We start from the raw sequence: 24,808 nt of genomic DNA on the forward strand, positions 1-24,808 counted from the left end.
AGAATGTCCTTTATTTTGTGTGATGGACTCTGACTAGTGACATACACAACTCAGGTTTAGTTTTTCCCTTGCATGGATCTAAGGGCTTGTCCAATAGACGAAAATGTTTTGACCACAAATGTCATGTACTACAAGTTCTAATAGTCTCTGGCTCTGGGATTGTTGCTTAAAGTTAATATCACCTGCCATATGGTGAAAAAGAATACTAAAAGGGTCATCTGCCTTCATAAAAACTGTTTTTCATGATAAACTGGAATCTGTATTAGGATGGGTGTAGCCATGCAAATTATGAATCTGCCAAAGTCTGTTAACAAGTTGTCCCAGAGTCAAGGCCCTAGGTCAACTGCCAGGCTGAGTTCTGAAACACTCTTGACAGAGAGGAAGAGTCAATGTCATGGGGCTCACAAGCATGGTATCATCTCTTCTGGTGAATTCTATAACATTTGCTTCTTAACTTTGTGGAGAAACTGCTCTTCAAAGCCCCTGACATGCCGGTCACCTAGAAAATGGCTGGTTTCCTGGGAATGTTTTGAAAACTAAAGATGATTGCTGGTTCCCTGCCTTGAAATTGAGCCAAGGTGATTTAGAAAGGCTGTGGGAAGTCTCCGCATTAACAGGTTGAAGATTTAGGAAACGCAAGGACAATTCGAGGGACCTCAGGATGATCTGGATACCAAGGAGGACTGACAGACTTTCTAAGTCCAACCAAGGGGAGATCCAGAGTGTGAAGATACCAGTTATCTTGTTGTTCTGTGGTGTTGTTGCAGAGAGCACCAGGGACCCCATCCCTTGAGTGCCATTTCCTGGTATGTGGCTTGGTTTAAGGTTAAGAAGCCGGACCTCTATCTTAACTGCTTTAGGCCTTAGGCATGGCTGCTTTGTTGTCAGTCTCACACTTTGCTAGAGACCAGATTTCCACCCCTTTCCACCCCCAGATTCAGACTATTTAGAGCAGGTGGCTGTTGCCAACCCCTCCAGGCATCTGTTCTACAGCATGGCTCTGATTGGTTATCATACATTTTCCTCAAAGGCAACATGTCACACTGAAGCAATATTTTGAACTTAGAATATTTGGGTTTTGAAATGTGGCCCCTAGCCTGGTAAGTTTTAGGGTATAGATATACAACACACACACACACACACACACACACACACACACACACACACACACACACACACACCAGAAAGTGAGGGGAAGAAGAACACAGAGAGAGAGAGAGAGAGAGAGAGAGAGAGAGAGAGAGAGAGAGAGAGAGAGAGAGAGAGAGGAGCTTGTTCTTGTCTTGACCTTTTGTAAAACTTGATGAGGTTCCATGAATCATTCTTTAAGAATCTAGAGGAGGAAAGGTCCCCTTTGAGTGTCACACACCTGTGGCCTCCTTCCAGTGCTAGTGACTGATGTATATTGGCCCATAGATTTGGCTATGAGACCAGGAGGAGCTGCAGCTGTGGAGCTGGAGAGTCAGTGAGCCCCATAGATGATGAGTGCTTCAGGGGAAGGGATGCTCGTTTTCTTCTTTTTTAAATGTAGAGATGCAGGTTTAGAGAATGGCCCTCCTAGGTTCCTTCAGCTGCTGTGTGCAGGACCTAGAGCCATCATGACTGTGTCCTACCAAAGACTTATTTTACAGCACTTAATGTTCCTCCAAGCAGGCTGATAATTTCTAGAAGGTTCCACTATCTTTCTTCCAGGAGGGAATTGATAAGAAAGACCAGTATCAGGCGTCAGTGATTGATGGTAGCTGCACACTCAGCGGTTTGGAATGGTATCTCCCTTTCTTTCTTTTATAGTTTTATTTGGCACATGATAATTGTTTTTTCCCCTCTCATTGTCATTTTTTCAATGGTCATCATCTCATAGACCAAATGGATATGTTCAGGAAGGCTGAGGGAGGTTTCTACATCCTTGTGAAGGTCACAGTGGCTGCAAAAGGCCTGACATTGAGGAACAATAGATCTGTCCCCTGAGGGTGGCACAGAAACCTGAAACTGTGAATAGTAGGCGGAGGTTAAGTTCAAGAACAGCTATCTTCACAGTGTTCTTGGTGTATTAGTTACTATCTTCTTTGTTGTCACCAAACACTCGATGAGGGGTGATAGGAGGAAGGAAGGTTTGTTTTGACTCAAAGTTTGAGGAGGATACAATTCATCATGGAGGCAAAGGCATAGTGGCCACTGAGCTTGAGGTGACTGTCACATTGTGCTCTGGTTGTGAAGCAAAGAGAGATGGATGCTGCTGCTCTACCAGGTCTCTCTTTTCTCTTCAGCCAAGGAGCCCAGGGCATGGTGTCACCCTCACTTGGGGCATCTTCCCTCACAGCATCCCCTCTGGGATCACCCCTATAGACACACCCAAAGATGTGCCTCTTTAATGCCCCAAGTGTTGTTTATTCTGACAACTCAACAATTGAAATTAGCCATCACACTCAAACATTACTTAATTTGACCCCTGGCCCTGGGTTTTGATTCTGGAGCAGTGGTTGTGTGAGCAGAAAACCCTGGATTTACAGTGTGCTCCAGCCTTGGGTCTCACTCTGGCTCTCTATGGAGGTGGGAGCAGGCAGTTGTCTTCTTAAAAGTAACCTTTCTGAGCTCTTGTCTGCAGAGGAGAAAATACAACTCACTTCTCAGTGGTGTTCTGTAGATTAAATATGGTGATGGGTAAATGTCCTTAGAATGGTCCCCAGCAGATAACCTGAGGGGTTCACTAGATATGATTTCTAGTCTCTTCCCTTGGGTGTGGACCTGCCTAGCCTTTGAAGGGCTGGGCATTTTGATGAATCCCTTTACCCTTCTGAATGCTTTTTAAGAAAGAGAGCTTAGAGCTCCTGCCTCATAGGCCCTGAGTTAGAAGAGGGCAAAAGAGAAGTCTCTAAGGAACACCCTGTAACCAGGACCTTTGAAAAGGCCCAAGGAAAGGAGTCTTTCCTGGTGTTGTTAGAGAAAATGATCCCCAGATATCATTGCCTAAAGATATTAAAGGTGGCTTAGGAGGGAGAAAAGAACAACCTGTCTCTCAATGTTTTATAAGAAATTAAATCAGAACGTAGAAAAATCCAATTCAGTTTCACCCAAAATGAGCAGCAATATTAACTCCATTCCTATTTAAAGCCAGGAAGTACAGCTGTGATAGCTAAAGGGAGGCCTGCCTCCAAGCAAGAATTTCAAAACAAACTCATTTGATGATGGGGCATTTGCATAGCCTGCTTTACTAGGCAAGGTTTGACCCAAACATAGTAGATTATCACACTCCCCAGAGGCCAGACATCCCAGAATTGATGCTGCTCAGTCTGCGGTCTGTTTTACTAATATGTACACAGGCACATTTGCCAGGCAGTGTGTGATTTGGCACAGCACACCTTTGTCTCAAATAGAAACGGGACATCTTTATTTGGAGAAGAAGAGATGCAATAGATAATAGTTGTGGAAGTTGAAGTTTTGGGGAAGGCATCAATAATTATCACTGTGGGGTGGGTGGCTGCTCTCTTTTTCATTGCATCTTCTCACATTCACTAATTTGTATGGAAATTTTGGGATCTCTCTTCCAAAGCCATGTGTAATGGCCATGCCATTCATTTCGGTATTGTGGGGTACCAAACATAGTACCAGCTTTCTCCTGCTATTCTGATACCAAAGCAAGGTGTCTGGCAAGCCAGTGCTGAAGATTAGGGGGCTGACGACGAGGCTCAGTTAGCTTAATGCTTGTCTAGAATGCACTTGCTCCTGGGTTTGCTAACCAGTACCACATAAACAAGGATTGTATGCCTATATTCCTAATACTCAGGAAGTGGAAAGAGGAGCTCAGGAGTTCTTAATTATCCTCTGTTACACAGATAAATTGGACAGTAAATGGGATACATGACACTCTGGAGAGAGAGAGAGAGAGAGAGAGAGAGAGAGAGAGAGAGAGAGAGAGAGAAAGAGAAAGACAGAGACAGAGAGAGATAGAATGACAGAGACAGACAGACACACACACACAGATATTATCAAAACCAGCAATAATTCCTCCACACACACTAGCAATAGCAGCATTGCAGCCCTCAGAGGCAGGCAGACCATTTTCATACAAAGGCATCAAGTGACATGACAACACAAGCAAGACAGCCTCTCCCCATTATAAAGGGGAATTATCTGCACCATGAAAGAGTGAGTGGTATTAATCTTAGGACCACAGGATACAGCTTCTGGACAGCCACTGGGAAACATAAAACAAACCTTTATTGCCCAGAAGCAGAAAGACACTTAAGAGAAGTGTAATTGAGAGGACTTTTTCCCTTTTAACTTAGATAGTTCCAGTGTGTTGGTGGGAGCTAACTGCCCAAAGATATGATTACAGGACCATCCAGTGACTGGCTTTTTTGTGACAGAATCAGCCCCACTTCTTGGCTACATTCTGAAATTCCTAGTACCAGGCTTCTCTTAGAGATGGAAATAGTGGCCACAGAGCAGCTGTTTGAAGGCACCAGTGTTAATTGGGAGTTAGCACCCATTAGCAGGACCACAGATCAATTTATCAAATTAGTAACAACCCCACCCCACCCCCCAAGAGCAAGAACTTTGGAATCTTACAGAAGTTAAATTGAAAAAGAACTTCAGGAAACATCTGGTTGTGCTCTTCTACTTGAAGAATATGAGGCCCAGAGAGGGTAAACAACTTGTGGAAGGTAACCAGCCAATCAGTAACAAAGATGGAGTGCCAGTTTCACTAGGCACTTATTTCCAGAATCATCTAGTCTGTAAACCCTCAATGTCCAAACATGAGAAGACATCCTCTGTGAACCCATGATCGAACTCTACTAGCCTATCCCATGCAAAGCATTTCAACTATGTTAGACACTAGAGAGTACATAAGGAGAGCAAAGAGAGGCTGAGCGGCCCATGTGCCCTGAGTGTGAGGCAAGTACACAGTGCCACACAGAATGATGTCCTCCTCTCTCCCACACAAGCCAACATGGAGCCTGATTGTCCCAGGGCAAGGCTTCTTCCTGCCATCTTTCCCTATGTCTTCATACTCAGTGGCTGTCCCTTGTGCTCCTCCAGGAGAGAGTAAGCCAGGACCTACCCACTCATAGCATTGCCCCATGTGGGAGATGCTGGGACGGCAAAGAAAGGCTATGAGGAACATGTGAGTTTGATTCCATCTGGGACTCCTCAATCAAGCAGGACAGAGTCTGCCTAGATCTTCTCCTGCACATACTTCTTAAAGCTTACATCACTTCCAGTGAACAGGGAGGAGGGAATCAAAAGCCAGAGAGCTGGTAAGTACCAGAGGCAGACTCAAATTCAAACAACTTGCTCAGACTGGCTGTGCTCACCCAGAGTGAAGATTTCTCCCTGTTCCCAGAGCCACAGCCAGCACAGCCCCTCAATGTCCCATAATAGAAGTTTGTGGAAGGACATCTTTTCTTTCCTATCAGAAGCCTGGAGCATGGTCACTGATGGAATAGTACCTTACCTCTTCTGGACAGGCAGAGGCTCTAGATGAGGTGAAGGCTTGCCCCCTGGAGGGCAGGGCCCACATTTGGGGAACAGCTTGTTCCACTGACCTTTGTTGTCATTGCAGGTCTGGAGTGCAGCTTTGACTTCCCCTGTGAGCTGGAGTATTCCCCTCCCCTCCACAACCATGGGAACCAGAGCTGGTCCTGGCGCCGTGTGCCCTCTGAGGAGGCCTCGCAGATGGACTTGTTGAATGGGCCAGAGGCAGAGCGCTCTAAGGGGACACCCAGAGGTAAGGGGAGAGTGTCCTGGGTGGGCATGGACAAGGCTTGGCTAACCATTTCCTTTGAAATGAAATGAAGGGGCTTTTCCAACCCTGCTTTGCCATTGACTCCTTGAAAATGCTCATTGAATATCTGTGCTTTTCCATGGCTCCTTGACCCCACGTAAGGGAACATGTGAGTCTAAGTTTAAGATTAATCCATCCCTTCACTCTTACCAAGTAATAGAGTAAGATTCTAGAGCTCTTCAACATAGATTTCCCAAGGTAAGATACTGAATAACATGTTGATCTGTTTGTCCATCTGGAATGGGGTTGCCAAGGAAAGCCTGAGTCACCTGATTGATTTGAATTTCTAAAGAAGAATAAGTACTTTTTTAGTATGTCTCAGGTAATGCTCAGATCATACTTAGACCAAAAACTATTCCAATCGTATGGAAGACTTCAAGTGTGTTCTGCATTTTTATTTGCTGAATCTGCCAATCTCAATGGGGAAGGTGCCGTACAACTGGGTTAAATGTGTGTTTCAGAGTCATTCATGAATATTCAGGCTGCAAGCTTGTTTTGCATGGTGCTTTCAGCAGTCCCGAGCTGTCTATGAATATTGCCTGCCAAACTTTCAGGACCTGAAGAGTAGATACTGAATCGTGGTCCTGGTTACATATTTGGGGAGTTTTTACAGGGAGATGTGAAAACATCAAGCCCCACTCCAGCCTTCTGGTCTCTCTATCCAAGTCTTGGACACAGAAAACTCTGCTGGCCCTTAAATTGACAACATGGGTTTCTGGTTTTTAGGAAGAGGTGAAAACTGAAATGGGAATGGATTTACTGGACACAAGTAGGACTTGCTATCCTTCATTGCTCTGTTGGAGTCAAAATTAGTGAGGGGAAAAGCAGGGCTCTGAGGAGGGTAGTGACTGGACCAAGACTACATGACTTGCACTTTCATGGGCAGGTCTACATGTCTCCCATGATGAGTGCCAGGCAAGGGCTCTTTCCACCATGTCATGTTTCTGTGTCTGTAGCAAAAGCTATGACCAGAGCCTGTACTGAACCCAAGTTCTTGGGAATGATTATCATGGGCTCATACATCTTCAGAGTCTATCAGGGACAGGGCTCCTGTGAGCTGAAAGAGCTGACATAACAATAATTCGTGCTATTGGATTTGTCCTATACACGTGTTGTCCTTAAAACATGTCATCACAACAGACCTACTAGGTGCGATCCCTTCCTATGCATTCTTCCGAGTCTCCTTTCCTGCTCCCACGACCCTGAGATAGATTGAGGTTGATTTGTGCTTTAAGCTGCCCTTTCCTGGCTGTCGGTGTCTGGTCTGGGTGAGAGCATTTGTATGTAAATCGTTCTTAACCAGGCAGTGCATAGGAGTTTATAAAGAAATTATAGAAAGTATTGCCATTGCCAAAGATCCCAAGTCAAGAGATCTGAGCTGAAGCCTAGCAATTTTACATTATGAAATTATGAAATATTTTACATTATGAAATCTGATATGTACAAAACATATCTATAACATGTGTACACAAATTACAGCTGACAATCTAAGCAACACTCAAGTTCTTCCCACTAAGCTGAAGCATCTCAATGTTGTCTGCCCTCACTTAGTCCAAAGACATCTCTCTACTCTTGGAGATAACTGTTCTTCTGCCTTGTAGGTTAATCATTCATGTATCTGTCTTTATGGCCCTACTATCCAAGAGGTGCCCTACACACAAAGAATCTATTAGGTCTGCTACCTTTTAATATTAATGGAGTCATTGTATCATTTTGTAACTTGTTCATTCTGATGCCTGTAGCTTTGGTCTATTGTTTTGGTGTCCTCTTGAATTCATTGCATGAAGGTAACATTTTCTTTGCTCTCTTCTGTCATTGAATGTTTGGGTTATCTCCAGATTTTTGCAATTGTCAATAACACTATTATAAGGATTTTTGCAGATCTCTTGGTGTACTTGTCTAAGAGTCCTTGTAACATATAACAAAAGTAGAATTGCTAGAATATGCATTCCATGCATCTTCTGTTTCATTAGATAATGTGGATCTATTTTCCAGAGTCGTTATATTGACCTATACCCTCCCACTTGTGATGTATTAGTGTTCCACCCTCTGACTTTTTGTCCTCACTAATTATTAGTATTCTCAGACTGAGGCATTCTTGTCCATCTAGCAGATGTGATAGTATTTCATTACAGTTGAAATCTCCATATGATTCTTTTAAATTTGAATGTGTATAAGTATATATGTATGTGAAGGTGGCAGAGGTTGACAGCAAGTGTCTTTCCTCAATTGTTTTCCATATTAGTATTTTTTAAAGATTTATTTGTGTGTGTGTGTGTGTGTGTGTGTGTGTGTGTGTGTACACATATATATGTGTGTGTCAGTGCTCATGAAAGCCAGAGAGGGTGTCAGATCCCCTGGAGCTGGAGTTACAGGTGGTAGTGAGTTGCCTGATGTGGGTACTGAGAACTGAACTCTGGTCCTCTGAAAATCTTTCAGAGTGGCAAGTACTCTTAACCATTGAGTCATCTCTCTAGTCCTTCCACCTTAGTTTTTGAGACAGGATCTCTCATTAACCTGGAGTCAGAAAGCCCCAGGGAACCTCCTGTCTGCTTCACCAGTACTAGGATTAGAGGTCTGGGGATCAAATTGAGGCTCTCATGATTGTGCAACAACCACTTTACCAACTGAGCTGTCCCTGACTCAATGGAATTCCTAAAATATTTTTTGAGTCTATTTCTTAGGTGATTCTAAGTCGTAGCTTCACTTGTGTAGTTATGGCCATTTCATTCCAATGATTAATAGCTACTACTATGGTTTTCTCTGTATTCTAATATGCAACTTGGCTGGCTAGTTTTCTGTCAACTTGACACATACTAGAGTCTCTTGGGAAGAAGGAACCTAAACTGATAAAATGCCCCCACCAGAATTCCCCATGGACAAGCCCATGGAGCACTTTCTTGATTGGTGGTTGATGTAGGAGTGCTTAGCTCTCTGTGTGCTGTGCCACCCCCAGGCTGGTGATTCTGGGTACTAGAAGAAAGCAGGCTGAGAAAGCCATGAGGAACAAGCCAGGAAGCAGTATTCCTCCATGGCCTTTGAGTCAGTTCCTGCCTTGAGTTCTTGCCTTGACTTCCTTAATGATGATCTGTAATGTGGAAAAATAAGTCGAGAAAACCCTTTCCTCTCCAAATTATTTTTGGTTGTTAAGTTTTAGCACAGCAATAAAAACCCTAAAGAAGACACCAACTTCTTAAAACCTGTATTTTTAAATATATATATATATTAGCTAGACTCTGCATGAATCCCACAGACTCTGTGATATCAGGTGATGTGCAGCTGGAAGTTGGAACCTTTTGAATGTTTTAAACAGTGGCAATAAATTGTGCCCTGCTGACCTCTGACCTGCTTCTCTTTCTCTTTCTTCCCCCTTGTGATCTCTGGCCTGTGCCGAGTCATACCCAAAGCTATGAGAAGCCGAATAAGGAGAGGAGGGAGAGAAATCTCTGTACTGTGACATATAGCAGGTACTTTTATGTCTTTATGAAGCTTGATCCCAAGGGTCAGCACATGCAGCGGATACAAAGCTTCTTGCATTAGATGACTTGGCCAGGATGGGAATACCTATTTTTAAGTACACATTTGTCAATTTCAGTCTCTCTGAAAAGCTGTCATTCTTATGATGTGGCTTTATGGTATGCTGTACCCATAAAGACTGATATACAGAAGTCCATTCCCCATTAGATTGTGATACAAGCAATCACAACAAAAGCCATTATGTATGTACCTCTCTGTTTTTATCAGACCCTTCGGTGATGCACATGTCACATGTTCCTACTGTCAGAAATGTACACTTATTTTCTCTTCCAAATGAAGGAGCCTGTGCTAATTAAGGTTCGCTAAAGGGGCAGAACTGATGGAGAGAGAGAGAGAGAGAGAGAGAGAGAGAGAGAGAGAGAGAGAGAGAGAAAGAGAGAGAGAGAGAGTAAAAAGGGGATTATTAGAGTGGCTTATAGGCCACAGACTGGGGATTGCCATTAGATGTCTCAGCAGTCCCATTCTGCTCCTGGAGTCCAGGAGGATTCCTAGAGAGTTACTGCTCTCCAGTTTGTCTTAGAGTCCTAAAGAAATAGGTTCTGATACCAGCTAAGGAATGCCTTAGCAACAGGATAGTTGGATACCAGCAAAAGTGAAGACAAGGAGACAGAAAAAAAAAGTTTCCTCCTCTATGACCTTTTATTTGGGCTTCAACCAGGAGATATGGCCCAGATTTGGGACGGATCTTTCCACTTCAAATGGTCAGTCAAGAAAATCCCTCCCAGGAGTACCTAGCCCCTTGGGTTTTAGTTCATTGCAGATGTAGTCAAGTTGACTGCCAATGTTAGCATTCAGCATTGAACAGTCATGGAAAAAGAGGAGATCATCCTCCACCTACATGCTGTGGGGATTTCTGCACAGAATTTACAACCATGGATGTCTCTTTACTTTTCAAGGCAATTCACTATATCCTTCCTTATTCCTTGATGTGAAGCTGTTCCTGATAAAGTGGGCTGGTATAATGACATCTCCTGCTCTCCGTATACAGGGTGTGAAGATAACTTTTCCCGTCTGGGCCCACAGTGCAGTCCTAATGCCCTGCTCTCCAGAGTCTCTGTTTCCCAGCTGTTGGGGGAAGCATGCTCACAGTGTTGATGAGGAGGAGTAATGGGGTGTCCTTTAGGATTTGATCTTTTTTTTATACTGAACATTTATTAGTTGGATGGTATTTAGATTATGTTGCAATATTTCTTGTTGGGGATAAAGATGGGCCAGCAAAAGGCAGAAAAGTAATAACAATCACAGGTAATGAACTCCAAGATTATAAATTTTGAATGGTTTTGATTTATGGTTCCTATAACTGAGAACGATATGGGGCATACAATTTAGACAAGCAAGATAATAAAAGTGCTCATTTTGATAGGACACAATATTTATAAATTAATAAACTCTTGAGGGATCATCATGTTGGGGCATTCTCTGACTTTTCAAATGCCTGGGGCATGTTTTAATGCAGACTATTTCCAGTGTTACAGAATGAATTCAAGGGAGCACACTTTTCTTCTCCCAATAGACTCCATTTTGGTCTCTGTTATGAAGTCCAGCTTAAAAATGAAAGACACCTTATCAGCCATTCCTAAGTGTTCCCTCCCTTGCCCCATGCCTTCTTGCATACACATCAAGAGTGAACTTAAGCACATGTCTTTTGTGGTGTTCTAAGTCTCAAGGTTTCCCTTTGTTTTGCTTTTGGTGAAAGATCAGATGGGGAGTTGCTACTGAAATTCTGTTTTCATAAAGGTGACTTAGTTTCCAAATGGTTGAAACATATCCTCTTGAGGCCTGGAGCAGCTTCAGACGCTTTTGAACATGACTAGTGTTCTGTGACACCCCAGTGGGAGCCACTCAGCCTTTCACTCCACAGTGTTTAGTTGTTAACTTTACATGACTACTTTAACAGATTCGTAACAAACTGGGTGGTTTCTAGAACTAGCCCAGACATGGATCCTCTCCTGAATATGGAAGCTAAGAGGTGGACATCAGGACACCAACAGGGTAGGCACCATCTGGAGTCATCGAAGGAAATTCCATCCCATGTCCCTGCCCTGGCTCCTGGTGAAGTCTTCTGCCTTAAATCCAGCATAGTTTAATCTCAGGATCCTTAATTAAATCTGCAAAAAAAAAATTCCAAATGCCTTCTCTTCATAGGTATTGGAGCTTTGGGTTCTCCTCTCCTATTTAAGTTGGCATATAGTAGGTTTCCCCTCCTAAGTTGGCACATAGTGGGTTTTCATCTCCTATTGAAGTTGGCAGGTAGAGCCCATTTCTTTCTCTCTGCATCCATGGGCTGAGCTCTCAAACCTTCAGGGAGTCCAGTGAGGCACATTTAGAAGACACCAGTTAGTACCAGAATTACTAATCCTTCCTCCTACTTCAAAGGGCTTAAAAGTCCTCAAAGAAACCCCAAAAGGCCAGGCATTGGTGGCACAAGCCTTTAATCCCAGCAGAGGAAGGTGGGATCTCTGTGAGTTTGAGGCCAGCCTAGTCTACAGAGTGAGTGCCAGGATAGGCTCAAAAGCTACACAGAGAAACCCTGCCTTGGAAAAAAAGAAAGAAAGAAACCCCAGAAGGCTGTGGTGGTAAATATATTTGTACTCTCAGATAGATACTTGGGACACTGAGATAGGAGGATTCCTGGCTGGCCTAAGCTACCTGTCTCTGATACAGCCACACACCCATCCCTCACCCTCCAGTCACTCTTGATTGCTGGGTGGCTGAACTGCTCTGGGCTGCATGTCCTGACTCTTGAGGCTTTGGTTATGGATAAATGCTAAGAGTGATGGAATCTTCCTGGTTTCCTTTACACAGTGAAACTCATCATTTTTGTCTTCAGCCTCCATTTGCTGATTGACCGGCATCTCCTCAATTAACCCCTCACCACTGATCCTCCGAATGTTCACTCTTTCTCCATGGCAAGTTCCATGTGTGAGCAAAAGCAGGGTATGTTTTCAGGGGACAGGGACAGGCTGCCAGCAAGATGGAGATGAGACAAGCTCAGAGCTGACAAATCACTGTACTTTATCCCAAGAGCTTTGCCCTCATTCCTGCCCTGATGGTGGCATGTCCTAGTGCAGGCCGCAAGTCTAGCAGTTACAACCCACGGGGCCCAGTGGTTGCCCTGAGGTCACTTGGTTAATGAGAGTCAATAATTGCATGTTTCACTTTCTCTGTACGAGCAACCTTTATCAAAGCCCTCTGGTTTTAGAAGGATGTTGAAACAGTTGGAGCAGTCAAGAGTGATAAGCCACCTGGAATAAAAGAAAAATGCAATTGAGATAATGGGTGATTTGCAGAGAAGGGATCTGAACAGGAAAAAAAAATGTTCTTTTCGCTTATTTCAGACTGGTACTGGGGTGTCTGTGTGAGACTCCACAAGTCCCAGCTCCGTCAAGCTGCCATTCTGGAATACTGTCTCAGCCTCCTGTTGTTTCAACTCTAGGCAGTGTCCCCAGGCTTTGCTGTCTTATGTGAAATGAAATCATTTTGAGCATGTGGCATGCATACATTTATCATTTATAAACACATCACTGGGTAATACTATTGGCAAAGTTCAATTTGTTTCCTTTTAAGATGAAAAGAAATGCAATTGTGGCCACACTGTGCCCACTCTCCTGTTTTAATGAAAACAGACTTCCTAGCTCCCCAAGTTTTCTCACCCTGGTGGCATGGTTACTCGTGGCTCTGCCTTCCTTGGTTCTAAAGGAGCCTTTTGGTGGGTTTCCAACTGTTCATTCAGTTCCTGTAACCTACAGGTACTGACCAGGGGCTTCTTCCCCAAGAACAGGGAGAGGCTTCTTCCTCCAGACAAGTCTAGATTTCCAGATCTTGTTTAAGTTTCAAGGACTTTTAGTGTTTTTTCTCAGTATCTGCATCTTTTTTCCCTCCTAGGAGATGGGGTGGAATAGGATGGAAATAACTTTTAAGCTGAGTTCCATTAGCATAATGATTCTCCCAAGCCACAAAGTATTTTTTTTCCTCTATGTAATTCTTAGACCTAAGGTATAGGATCATAGCAAATATTTCCTATTGGCTCATCTAGACTCTACTTATGAGGGTGAAAAGGTGGAAATATTTTAAGAACACAACAATAAGCACTTCATTAAATAACATATAGCATGCCTGAATTATTATGTTGTTACATTTATTCTACAGAAATGTACTTAGTGGGAGTTGAGATGTGAATCAGTAAGTAAGAGCATATACCTCTCTTATAGAGAACCCAAGCCCAGTTCCTGGCACCCACATCCATCACACAGTTCAAAACCACTTGTGACTCAGTGCATCTGGCCTCCGAGGGCATCTGTGCTCTCCCTCCCACTCCCTCCTCCCCCACCCTCCCTCCCTCCTCTCTCTCTCTCTCTCTCTCTCTCTCTCTCTCTCTCTCTCTCTCTCTCTCTCTCACACACACACACACACACACACACACACACACACACACACACCACTACCAACAACAACAAATAAAAATATTTAGTAATATAGGGAAATATTCAAGGCCCATTAGAGAAATTATTTTGTAAAACAAAACAGCCACACACACACAAAACCTAGACTTGTACAAAGGCAATTGACCAGCCTCGTTGTAAATGTTACTTCTGGGTGACTCAATTGCCAGTGGTTTTCCTTTCCTCTGTGTGGTTAGATAGTATTCAGATTTGAGCCCAGGTACTACATCCCTTTCACAATAAGATTAACACATGTTGATTTATGATTCAAGTCAATAGGTATTTGTGGTGGTTTGAATAAAAATGGCCCCCTTTAGTCCCTAGGGAGTGGCACAATCAGGAGGTATGGTCTTGTTGGAGTAGGTATGGCCTTTTTAGAAGAAGTGAGTCACAGGGTAGTGAGCTTTGAGGTTTCAGAAGCTCATCCTAGGCCCATGGCTCACTCTTCCTTTCTGTTGCCTGAGGATCCAGATGTAGATCTCTCAACTTCTCGTCAGCACCAATTCTGCCTGCATGCCATCATGCTTCCCACCATGATGATAATAGACTAGATCTCCAAACTGTAAGCCAGCCACCCCAACTAAGTGTTTCTCTTTATATGAGTTGCAGTGGTCAAGGTATCTCTTCACAACAATAGAAAACCTAACTAAAACAATGTTCTACTGAGTTGGTTTGGACTTTTGAGGAGGTGATGTTAATTGTTTTATTCTGCAGCAGTTGTAAATGACAGTGATGCCAGCTGGGTAACGTAGATAAGCAGATGGATGAGCATGTTGTTTTCTCCCCCTGCCCATGGAGGGCACAGTATAATGCCAGATGGCATCAGCTAGACCATTTCTACATCTTCCACATATCTGTTCAGTTCATCTTTGATGGATAGACAAAGATATTTGTGAAAATAAATTAGCCATGGGTTCAAGAACACACCCAGAGCCAAGGGCAGCATCTAAGCAGAGGGTCATTTCCATCCTTGACCCTGCAGAATTACTAGAAGGGCTCTCGTGGTCACATTTCCATTTAGCAAGATTGCCCATCAAGAAAGGTCGCTGAGTAGATGTATAGATTTACATTCTTGACTCTGTTCTAGATCTCACCATAAAAGGCCACATTAGTTGTTTGGGTTTATTTGGAGCAATGCTCCCCTCATCTCTTGACCTTGAGTCTTTGGTCCTGACGCTTGAGCTTGAGCAATCATATCAATGGGCTATGATTTGTGGCAATCCTAGTGTGATTCTGGTACCAGTCTAGCAGCTGGAGCTGGAGGGGGGAGTTTCAGAGATTGCCTTGCCTGAGTGAGCCAGCATACTTGCCTCACAAGTGGTGGTTCCTGCAGGATGCCTGACCCTATCAGAACTGGCTCCTCCTGAGGTGTTGCCATCTTTGCCTTCTACAAGTCTCTTCATGGGAAGGCATGGGTTATGAACATTTGGTGAACTGTATGCCCTTTTCTAATGGTGTCATCTAATTCTGTCCAGAAGGTGATAGGGATTGCATTGCTTACTTTTCATTGTAACAGAATGTCTGAGAGAAGCAAGAAATCATTTTGACTCAGTTTCGTCATGGAGAAGACAAGCCAGAAGACCCAGCTCCTATCCATGGCTGTAGGGGGTTGTCATGAGTTTTACATCTTGGTAGACTGAAGAGGGGAGAGAGGAAGAGGGAGAAAGATGAAAGGAAGAAAGAAGGGGATTGGAGAAGGAGGGAGAGCAGGAGAGAGCAAGAGTTGGGGAATGACTGGAGGGAGACCACCAGAAATGGTGCTGGGCTGTACAACACTGTTGCTATTTGTTTTAGATATGCCCCAGATAGTTATGCAACTTTTATGATTCAGAGCCTTGCTGGAGGAAGTATGTTACCAGCAGGGGGCCTTGGAGAGTTTATAGCCTTGTCCTGCTTCCAGTTCTGCTTCCGGTATGGCTGAAATGTGATCAGCCAGCTTCCTGTTCGGGTCACTTGCCACCATCCACCAGGACTTCCTTGCCACTCCAGAATCCTCCTCTGGAACTATAAACTGAAATAAACTCTTTTGCAAGTTGATTTTTGGCTATGGCATTTTAACACAGCAACAGAAGAAAAACTGGTATAAACCTTTAAGCACCTCCCTCTAGAGACCCACTTTCTCCAGCTAGGCCCCAACCTCCAGCTTGAAGGTTACATAGATTCTCAAAGCAGCATGACCACCTGGGGACCAGGTGTTCAAGCACATAAGCCTGTAGGGTGCACTTTGCATTCAAACCACAGCAGGGAGGTAGTCATAGAAGTAAGGAAAGAAGGGCAGGGCAAAGAACAGGCCTGGGCTATAGTCACAGGTCTGCCATTAAGGTTATTGCTTACCTCTGTGAGTCTTAATGGTGTGCACGGGTGTGTGTGCACATACGTGTGTGTGTGTGTGTGTGTGTGTGTGTGTGTGTGTGTGTGTGTGAGAGAGAGAGAGAGAGAGAGAGAGAGAGAGAGAGAGAGAGAGAGAGAGAGAACCTCAAAGTCAGAGGACAACCACAGGTATTGTTCCTAGGTACCATCATCTACCTTCTTTTGATACAAGGTATCTCACTATCCTAGGCTCACCAATTAGGCTGGACTAGCTGGTTAACAAGCCCCAGGGATATTCATGTCTCTGGCATTGTAGTAATAGGGCTGTAAGTGTACTCCATCATGCCTGTTTTTTGTTGTCGTTGTTGTTGTTGTTGTTGTTTTTCCCTGGCTTCTGGCTATGGAACTCAGGCCCTCGTGATTGTAAGGCAAGTACTTTTACTGACAGCCATCTTCCCAGGCCCAGTTTCTTCATCTACTAGACTAGATGGTTGACGCTACCTTTCCCCTTTAAGACAGGGGTCATGCATTTCCAATACAATGACAATTTAACACCTGGCATAAAGCCCTTTGAGGTACAGAAATCCCACCATAGAGGGACAGATATGTCAACCTACATGTTGGTCATAGTTTCTAGAATCTGAATATCCTTGTGCCTCTGGCTTCTCTTTGGACTGCAACTCGGCTGTATTTCTTTTAAAAATCAATGCAGCACCCTAGAGGGGAAAAAAGAGGAAGTCTTCCAGAGCACCTAACCTTTCCAGGTGAACTCCTTATGGCTGGAGAACCTGGGAAGGTATGACAACATAGAGCTTAATACTGGAGTGGTAGGGAAATACATAAGACACACATGAACTGCTTATTGGCCTTGGGAGCTGTCTCATGCCCTATGCCAAATGAAATAGCAAGAGCTACTGGCTGCAACAAGCTTTTCTATCTACCATCAACTTTGATTTTCATAGCATAGTACAATAGGTATTATCCTAACCTACAGATCGGTAAACTGAGGCTAGATGGTAAGCTTCAGAACAAGGAAACCCCTTTTCTTTTGTTCATTACATCTTGAGAGGACTAATATGACACAGATATTCAATAATTTTTGACCTACAATTAGAAAGAGAGAGGCAATTAATAACATAAATTTCTGAAGCTGGTGGATGGTGATCAGATCTTAAATTGCAATGTTATGGAGGGTTTGTTTCTTTGCTTGTTTTGGGTTGGTGCATGTATATATACACATGCATGAGCCAGTGGCCATCTAACCATTAGGCAGTTCATAAAGGTCACTGTGACCAGTTGGGCTGTTCACAGCCCTCCTGCCCATTCAGATATGGAAGGAACACTGTCCACAACCAGGAGTATTTGACCAGCTCAGCTCCTTGGTCGGTGGATTTTGTGGGTGGGACCAGATAATCTATAAAAGTCTATGGAGCTGCCCCCTTTATTTCCCCATTTCCTCTTATAACAAACCTTTTATTAATGTTATCTGGATTTTTTTAGCCTCACTGGTTTCTATATATCAAGTGGTTCAGGTAAGACACATGCTAAAGAAATATGAGCTCTGTTTAAGAAAAGCCGTGAACCACTCCAAATTTATGCCTGAAGCAATGTGAAGGAAAGCTAAGACCTTGCAAAAAAGAATGAAATAAAATCCTCTTGAATGGGATGACTACGGTATAATTCTACTTAGAGCAGAGAGGTAATCTTTCCTTATTCAAGACAGAGAAAGACTGGTTCAATGTGAGTCGAAGAGAGATCTGGGGGTCATTTTATCTCTTTGGCTCTCTTTGCTGACTTGTTAGAAAAATCAATCAAAATAATGTTCAAGAGACCATTCTGTAAGCAGGGAAATGGCTCAGGAGAGTAACATGTGGCTGACCTGATAAGAGTTATTCCAGCCATGGCGGCTGGGGGCTTTTGGTTCTTTCCTACCCTGGGTTAAGAATCCTGACTCTGTAAAGCAAGAGGCTTGATCAGTCCAGGTGTCCATGTGTCACATTGTCTATAGGTGTCATTATACTCAGGACTTTAGGGGCATGGCAAAAAAATTGCTAATAATGAACTGGACGCCTACACGGGACTGACCTAGACCCTTTGCATGTGTGTGCAATCCTGTCGCTTGGTCTCTTAGTAAGTCTTCTAACAATGAGAGCAGTACCTCTCCCTGGTGCTTAGCTGGCTTTTGGTAACCCATTCCCTATGCTGAATTACCTGGCCCCACAAGATATAACAGGAGGAGCTTGGTCCTGCCTCAACTTGATGGCCATGCTTTGTGCAAACTCATGAGAGACCTGTCCCTTTCTAAATGGAGACTGGAGAAGGAGTGGATGGGGAAGGGCATAGATGGGAAAGGGGAGAGGATGGAAGGAGAGGAGGAAGGGGAAACTGGTTGGCATGTAAAATAAATGAAAAATGTTATTTAAATAATAATAATAATAATAATAATAATAATAATAATAATAATAATAATAATAAAAGAATGAACTGCACCTGTGACAGTAACTGTTTGTGAGGCCAGGTACTATGTGGCATTCTTCCAGGAGAGTTATCTTTTCCTAATTTCTCCAACGGGAAAAAGCAAGGTCCTTTTCAGAAGTGGAACCACAGCAGGTTCTAAAGAAAGCCCAGCATCAGAAGGTGACTCGGTCAGCAAAGCACTTCTCACGCAAGCATGAGGACCTATGGTTGATCCCCAGCACCCATGTACAAATGCTAGGAGTGGTGGTCCATCCCTTTAATCCCACCACTACAGTGGCCTAACTGTGGGTTAGTGAGACATCTTGTCTTAAAAAAAAAGAAAGAAAAAGAAAGAAAGAAAAGAAAGAAAAAAAGAAAGCATAGGTTATAGAGAAAGATACTTGATGTGGATTTCTGGTCTCAACACACAAATGCATACATGTGCATGTGTACCAGCACTCACATATGTGCATACATACAACATAGGGTCACAAACAGACAGATCTTGGCATCCAGCACTGCCTACAAAGGCACCAAGGAACTGATCTAATTGTAGCTAGATTATTATTGTCCAAATGATGCCAGTCTATTTGGATTCTTTCTGCTTCCTTCTTTAAGGAAGCACTGACTTTGATTCGTGCTTTCTCAAAGTGAATTTGTTGGGTGTCATTCCTTTGCTTGTTAGGGAAACTGTTGGTATATGTGGTGGGGCAGCATCCACGTCTCAGTTCTCAGGGACCTTGACCTGCCCGTGAGTCTGCCTCTCTGTTGTGGTCAGCACTCTCTACCTTGAGGCAGCAGAAGAGGTAATTGAAATGTTCTTCTGGGAATAAGGAATTATCGAAAGGCACTCATAGTGATAATGGTCTTTTGGTTGTATGTCATCATTACAATATAGTAGACAAACATTTAATTCCCTTCTATAAGAACAGTTTGCCAGCCCCTGCTGGATCCTCTCATTTCCAGTATTGCTACATAGATCTAAACTATTATTAACATATAATTCTTCATATTATATGCGCCTTTCCTATATTTCTTTTTTGTCTTTTCTTCATTTGTTAACATCAGCTGTTTCTGTCCTAAAAATGTCCATTCTTTAACAGTGTGTACTCGGGAAGGAGTGGCTGCCACTGTCTCTCCCACATCTAAGTGTGCATCACAGATTATAACATACTGGGAACCTTTAAGTACAAATTAGATAAAGAATCCCAAGAATAGTAAAAAGAATAGAGCCGTGAGAGTAATTAGTGCTTGCAGAATGAGGATCCTGGGGAGACCACAGTTTCAGTGTTTTAGATAGCGGTCAAGAAAATCATTTGGCCTTCACATAAGTGCTTCATTCTTTTCTCTGTGGTATCTGTTGATATTCTCCCCACCCACCCCCAGGAGCTTGAGACTGATAAAGATCCTTTATGTGACTGTGTTGGATCTAGGTAAACTGCCTGCACTGTAGCGGGAATATCAAGTGGCATTTGAAAAAAGTGAAGGGAATAACAGAACGAAGCTCAGGCACACAGCTAGGCTACATAACACTTTTGTGTGAATTGGGAAAACAAAAAAACAAACAAAAACTTGCTTCTTCTAGTTGGAGAAATTGGACAAAGATACCTCCCTTCAGTGAATGCCACCTCCCTGGGTGAATGCCACCTAGTTCCAGGACTCAGAAAGTGTGTACACTTTTAACTTAGCTTCTTCCTTGTCAAAATCCTAAAGCATTCTCCCCATGTACAAATCTGGATGCAGACTAGGCAGCGCAAACGGGATTGGCTGGCACATAGTCTAAGTGAGCTTACCTAGATAATAATGGCAAATTCAGCCAGCTGTTTGCCTTTTGCATGGCATACAAATAAAGTATAGTAAAGAAACATTGTCACTAAAGAGAAACGCTTAGTTCCCTAAATTGATAAGAGGGTATAGCTAATTCTGGAAATCTATGAAAATGAAAAAATAAATGATTCAAATAAAGCCTCATGCATTTATTTAAAGGATAAATCTGAATAAAACTTACAGCTATAGCCACATGAAGAGACTGGAAAATTCTCTCTCACCAAATCAACTCTAAGTCTGGACAAAAATCAATAGAAACAGGTATTTCGGTGTCCTAGAGATTGATCAGATGTAAAGTACTCTGAGAGACACATATACTTAAAAACAGTTGGACTTCAGGTAAAAGCACTTTAGGGTTCTGACCTGGTGCTACTCTTGTCCACTCATCTCTGTCAACACAGCCAGCCACCAGAGAAGACAAAGAGGAGCAATGGTCTCTCTGTCACTGTCAAAGGGAGCTCATTTGATTTGAATGGGTGAGGAGGTCTGGGAGTGCCCAGGCTCAGCAATGTCAGAGGTGAAAATGACTCATAGCAGGGGGTAGAGTGTACAGAGGAGGTAAAGACATTTACGAGTCTCAAGTTCTGGTCATGGACTTTGCAGAGAAGTTGTATATATTCTCAGTGTAGTCTCTGTTTCAGTATTTATAGACCACTAACTACAAAAGGAGAAGTCGTAAGAAGCCAGCCTTAGAAAGAAAACAAGCACATGGCAAAGAATCCACAAAGATACAATTCAAGGAAAGGAGCTCAGAGATATGGCTTGTCCGAGTTGCTAAGCAACAACAATAAAGAAAAAGATAACACAAGACAACCCACAACAATCTTTAAGAGGAAAAGCAACCTCTGAAGTTGCTGCACTGGAGTATGTAAAATACCAGATTTCCACCCAAATGTAGAATACATTAAAGGAAACAGAAAGGGGTTGTTAAAGAAATCAATAGAATTGGCTCTGAATGTCCTTGTTTACTGAGTTAAAAATACAAAGACTTAAAATTAGGTGTTGTAAATACGTGAAAAAGAGTAGCTAAAAAGTTTAGGGATTAAATTATAAGACAATTATCAACAGTAACCAAGAACTGAGAAGTTGAATGAATAAATGATTTTACAAGAGGAGGAATGAATGAGAAGTCAGTCGGATGTGTAGGTTCATAAAACATATATGTGAGCAAAACACCCATACATGTAAAATAAGTTTTAAAAATAAAAAATAGAAAACCCAGTAGTTTCAAATGGCTCTTCTCTATAAATTGATTCCCAAATTCAGTGTGATCCCCATGAAAACTCCAACAGTCCTTTATATTTTTTGTGGCTTAAATGTGCATAGAAATGCATAGGTATATATGATAAAACTGTGTGTGTGTGTGTGTGTGTGTGTGTGTTTTGTATCATCCACATACATACCTGTGTATGTACCTATGCATGTATGTATACACACATACATACACACACACACACACACACACACACACACACACACACACACACTGAAGACTGCAGACAAGCAGTAGTAACAGTATCTATCAATGGAATGGATATCTATGTGTGTATGTACACACACACACACACACACACACACACACACACACACACACACACTGAAGACTGCAGACAAGCAGTAGTAACAGTATCTGTCAATGGAATGGAATTGAGAATGAGAAAAGAAATCCTTTATCTGTGGACAGTAAATTTGTAGCAAAGTTACTATGATAATTCATTAAGGGAAAGATATCCCCCTAATGGATGGGTATTGGAAATCCACATACCAATACAAAGCCCCTACCATTACCTCACATTATACACAAAAATTAACATGGATCACAGGTCTAAATGCAGAATTTAAACTATAAGCTTTCTAGGTTAATAGCATAAAATCTCTGTGACTTTGAGTTAACAGAAGTTATGAGATATAGCACTAAAGCTAGAACCATTAAAGGAATTAATAGATTATATTTGATCAAAGTTAAATTTACCATGCTTCAAAGGACACTATTAAGAACATGAAAACGACTAGGAGAAAATATTTGCAAATCATGTATCACAATAAAAGAACTCTATGCAGATTATAAATAACTCTTACAATTCAATAATAAGACTAAAACCCCAATTTAAGAATGAGATTTATACCACTTACCTCAAAAGGATTTAATCAGAATTAAGGTAATGTGCCAGAGCTTGCTTTGGCCTCATGTCTGCTGTGCAATAAATACTTGATAAATGACAGTGAGAACTGTGTTGCCTACATTGTGTAAATAAGCAACTGGAGCTGCACTGCAGGTGGATAAGTGGCCTAAGGACACTCAGGCATAAGCTGTATTGTCAACAACCAGATCTTGAAGTGACCAACAAAGATTAGAGAATCCCACAGGTGGGCTTCACATAGACTAATTGAGAGAGGCCTCCCTGGTCATCTTCAAAGTGAGGAGAGGTGGGGCTCCCCTCAGCATTCCTCTCCATCTGACTCTTCTGGTAAGGGTTGTTACTTTAGAGGGAGCATGTGAGCATCCTGCCTCAGCAGGCAACCCTCTTGGTCTTCGAATTCCCACTCTCCTTTACTGGATTTTCACTAACCACGTAAACACTATTATATTAATAGTTCATTATCAGTGTTATATGAAACTCAGACAAACATGAAACTTCTTTAAATACATATCAACAGGGAACTGGCCAAATTAATTAGGATTTATCTATGACACATTTGATTATAAAATAATACATTGCACCAAATTATATAATTAAAAAATGAGAGCTGGGGGGATGGTTCAGTAGGTAAAGTGTTTGCTGTTCAAGCATGAGTACCTGAGTTCATATCCCCAGAGCCCACATCAAGCCAGGACGTACACATCTGTAATCCTAGCCCCCATAGGAAGATAGGTGATAGAGGCAGGAGAGACCCAGGAGCTCATTGACCATCTAGTTTAGTTACACAGAAACAAACAAGGGACTTCTCTGACTTCTACATGCAGGCTGTGTCCTGTAATTCCTATGTGCATTTTGTTGTCACACTTCCATACAGGCATACCAGGTACTATGACCATATTCACCTCAGTCACATTTGCCCCACCCATTGCCCCCTCTTATCCTCCTTTCTATCTTTCTCTGTCTCCCATCTTCTTCACAAACACTAATGTAAACATACATGTGCTTTTCCAAGTGAAAAATGTAAATTGTGAAACAGCATGTATATTATAGCCCATTTTGGTTTATGTATGTTAAAAAAAGTTTTTTAAGATATACTGGGAACATATATCAAGCTGTTTGCCTCTTACTTCTGAGAGTAGTAGAATTTGGTTTAAAGAGCCTGAAGGGAAATATATATTTTGCACAGTTAGAGTTTTTTCACATTTTTCTTTTTGTGATTAAAAACTAAAGAAAAATCAGTATAATGTTTAAAATACTTTTATTTAAAAATCTCTTATTTATTCTCCATTAAAACAAAACAACATGCTTAAACTCACAGAAGTAGCAAATGCCAGGTATTTGACCTCAGCTCTGTGCCTTCCCCACTATATTAATTTTTCCCCAGAATGACCTGAGTATAGGGTCACAAATCACTGATACAGTTAGCCAAAAAGATCTTAGAATCTTCCACTTGGGAAACACTGAATCCAGAATGGTTCAGAAAAGTTACCTCACCTGGGGAAGAAATAGGAATTGACCAAGAGACCTGGAAGTCCCTTTTTTAGTCTTCTGCAATTCAGCAGAATAAGGAAATACCATTTTGTTGATAGTTTTCAATTAGGTAGCAAATTTGCAAAGCAGTGAGGGGTAAAAAAAAAAAAGAAAGAAAGAAATCCTAGAAATCATCAAGTAATTCAATCCCTGCTAATATAGTGGAACAAATATTAAGAGGAAAAAAATACTATCTAGGATAATGGAATTATGAGCAATAAGCATTATGGGTTTTAAAAGAACAAATCATGCCAGACAAAGTTGATTGCTTTTTTGATTAGTAGACTGAAGGAATAGAGTAGATGTAATATATCTTGATTTTAGCAAAAGGTTTGATAGTGTCTCGTGAAATTTTACTCAGGAAATTAATTGAAAATGGCCAAGCGATGAGCAGTATTGCATGAACTTCACATGGTGGCAGAGCTGCAGAAGAGAAGGAGCCATGGTGAGTCATTGGGGTGGGGAGATGTGGGAGTCTTGGGCCAGGGGTCATTTCTATTTAATTATTTCATTACTTTTCAGGAAGAGAAAGAGGCTGCTGTTACGTGAGTGAAATTCATAGTGTATCTTATCTGTGTGCTTTAATGAAAAGAAAGAGTCACCGAAAGCCAGCGGTTTTCAGTCCCAGGTGACGCCTCATTCTGAGTCCTAGGAGAAGCCCTGTTGTGCGGTCTGTACCAAATGGCTCAGCATTAACTTCAGCTCTAATTCTGAGTAATAGAAAAGGGATATTTTTGAACCCCAAAGATTATTCTTATCAGCATGTTCTTACCCTGTAC

General features: G+C 42.3%; 1 protein-coding gene across 1 annotated transcript in view; it reads left to right on the plus strand.

The window, feature by feature from the left end:
- The window catches only part of Alk (ALK receptor tyrosine kinase), a 688,619-nt gene that overhangs the window by 219,230 nt on the left and 444,581 nt on the right, over positions 1 to 24,808 (plus strand). Inside the window, exon 3 of the mRNA XM_027424412.2 lies at positions 5,564 to 5,728. Coding sequence (XP_027280213.2) covers positions 5,564 to 5,728 — 165 coding nt within the window. The remainder of the gene's footprint in view (positions 1 to 5,563; positions 5,729 to 24,808) is intronic.

This window comes from Cricetulus griseus, chromosome 7 (assembly GCF_003668045.3).
Source record: "Cricetulus griseus strain 17A/GY chromosome 7, alternate assembly CriGri-PICRH-1.0, whole genome shotgun sequence".
Classification (NCBI taxonomy): domain Eukaryota; kingdom Metazoa; phylum Chordata; class Mammalia; order Rodentia; family Cricetidae; genus Cricetulus; species Cricetulus griseus.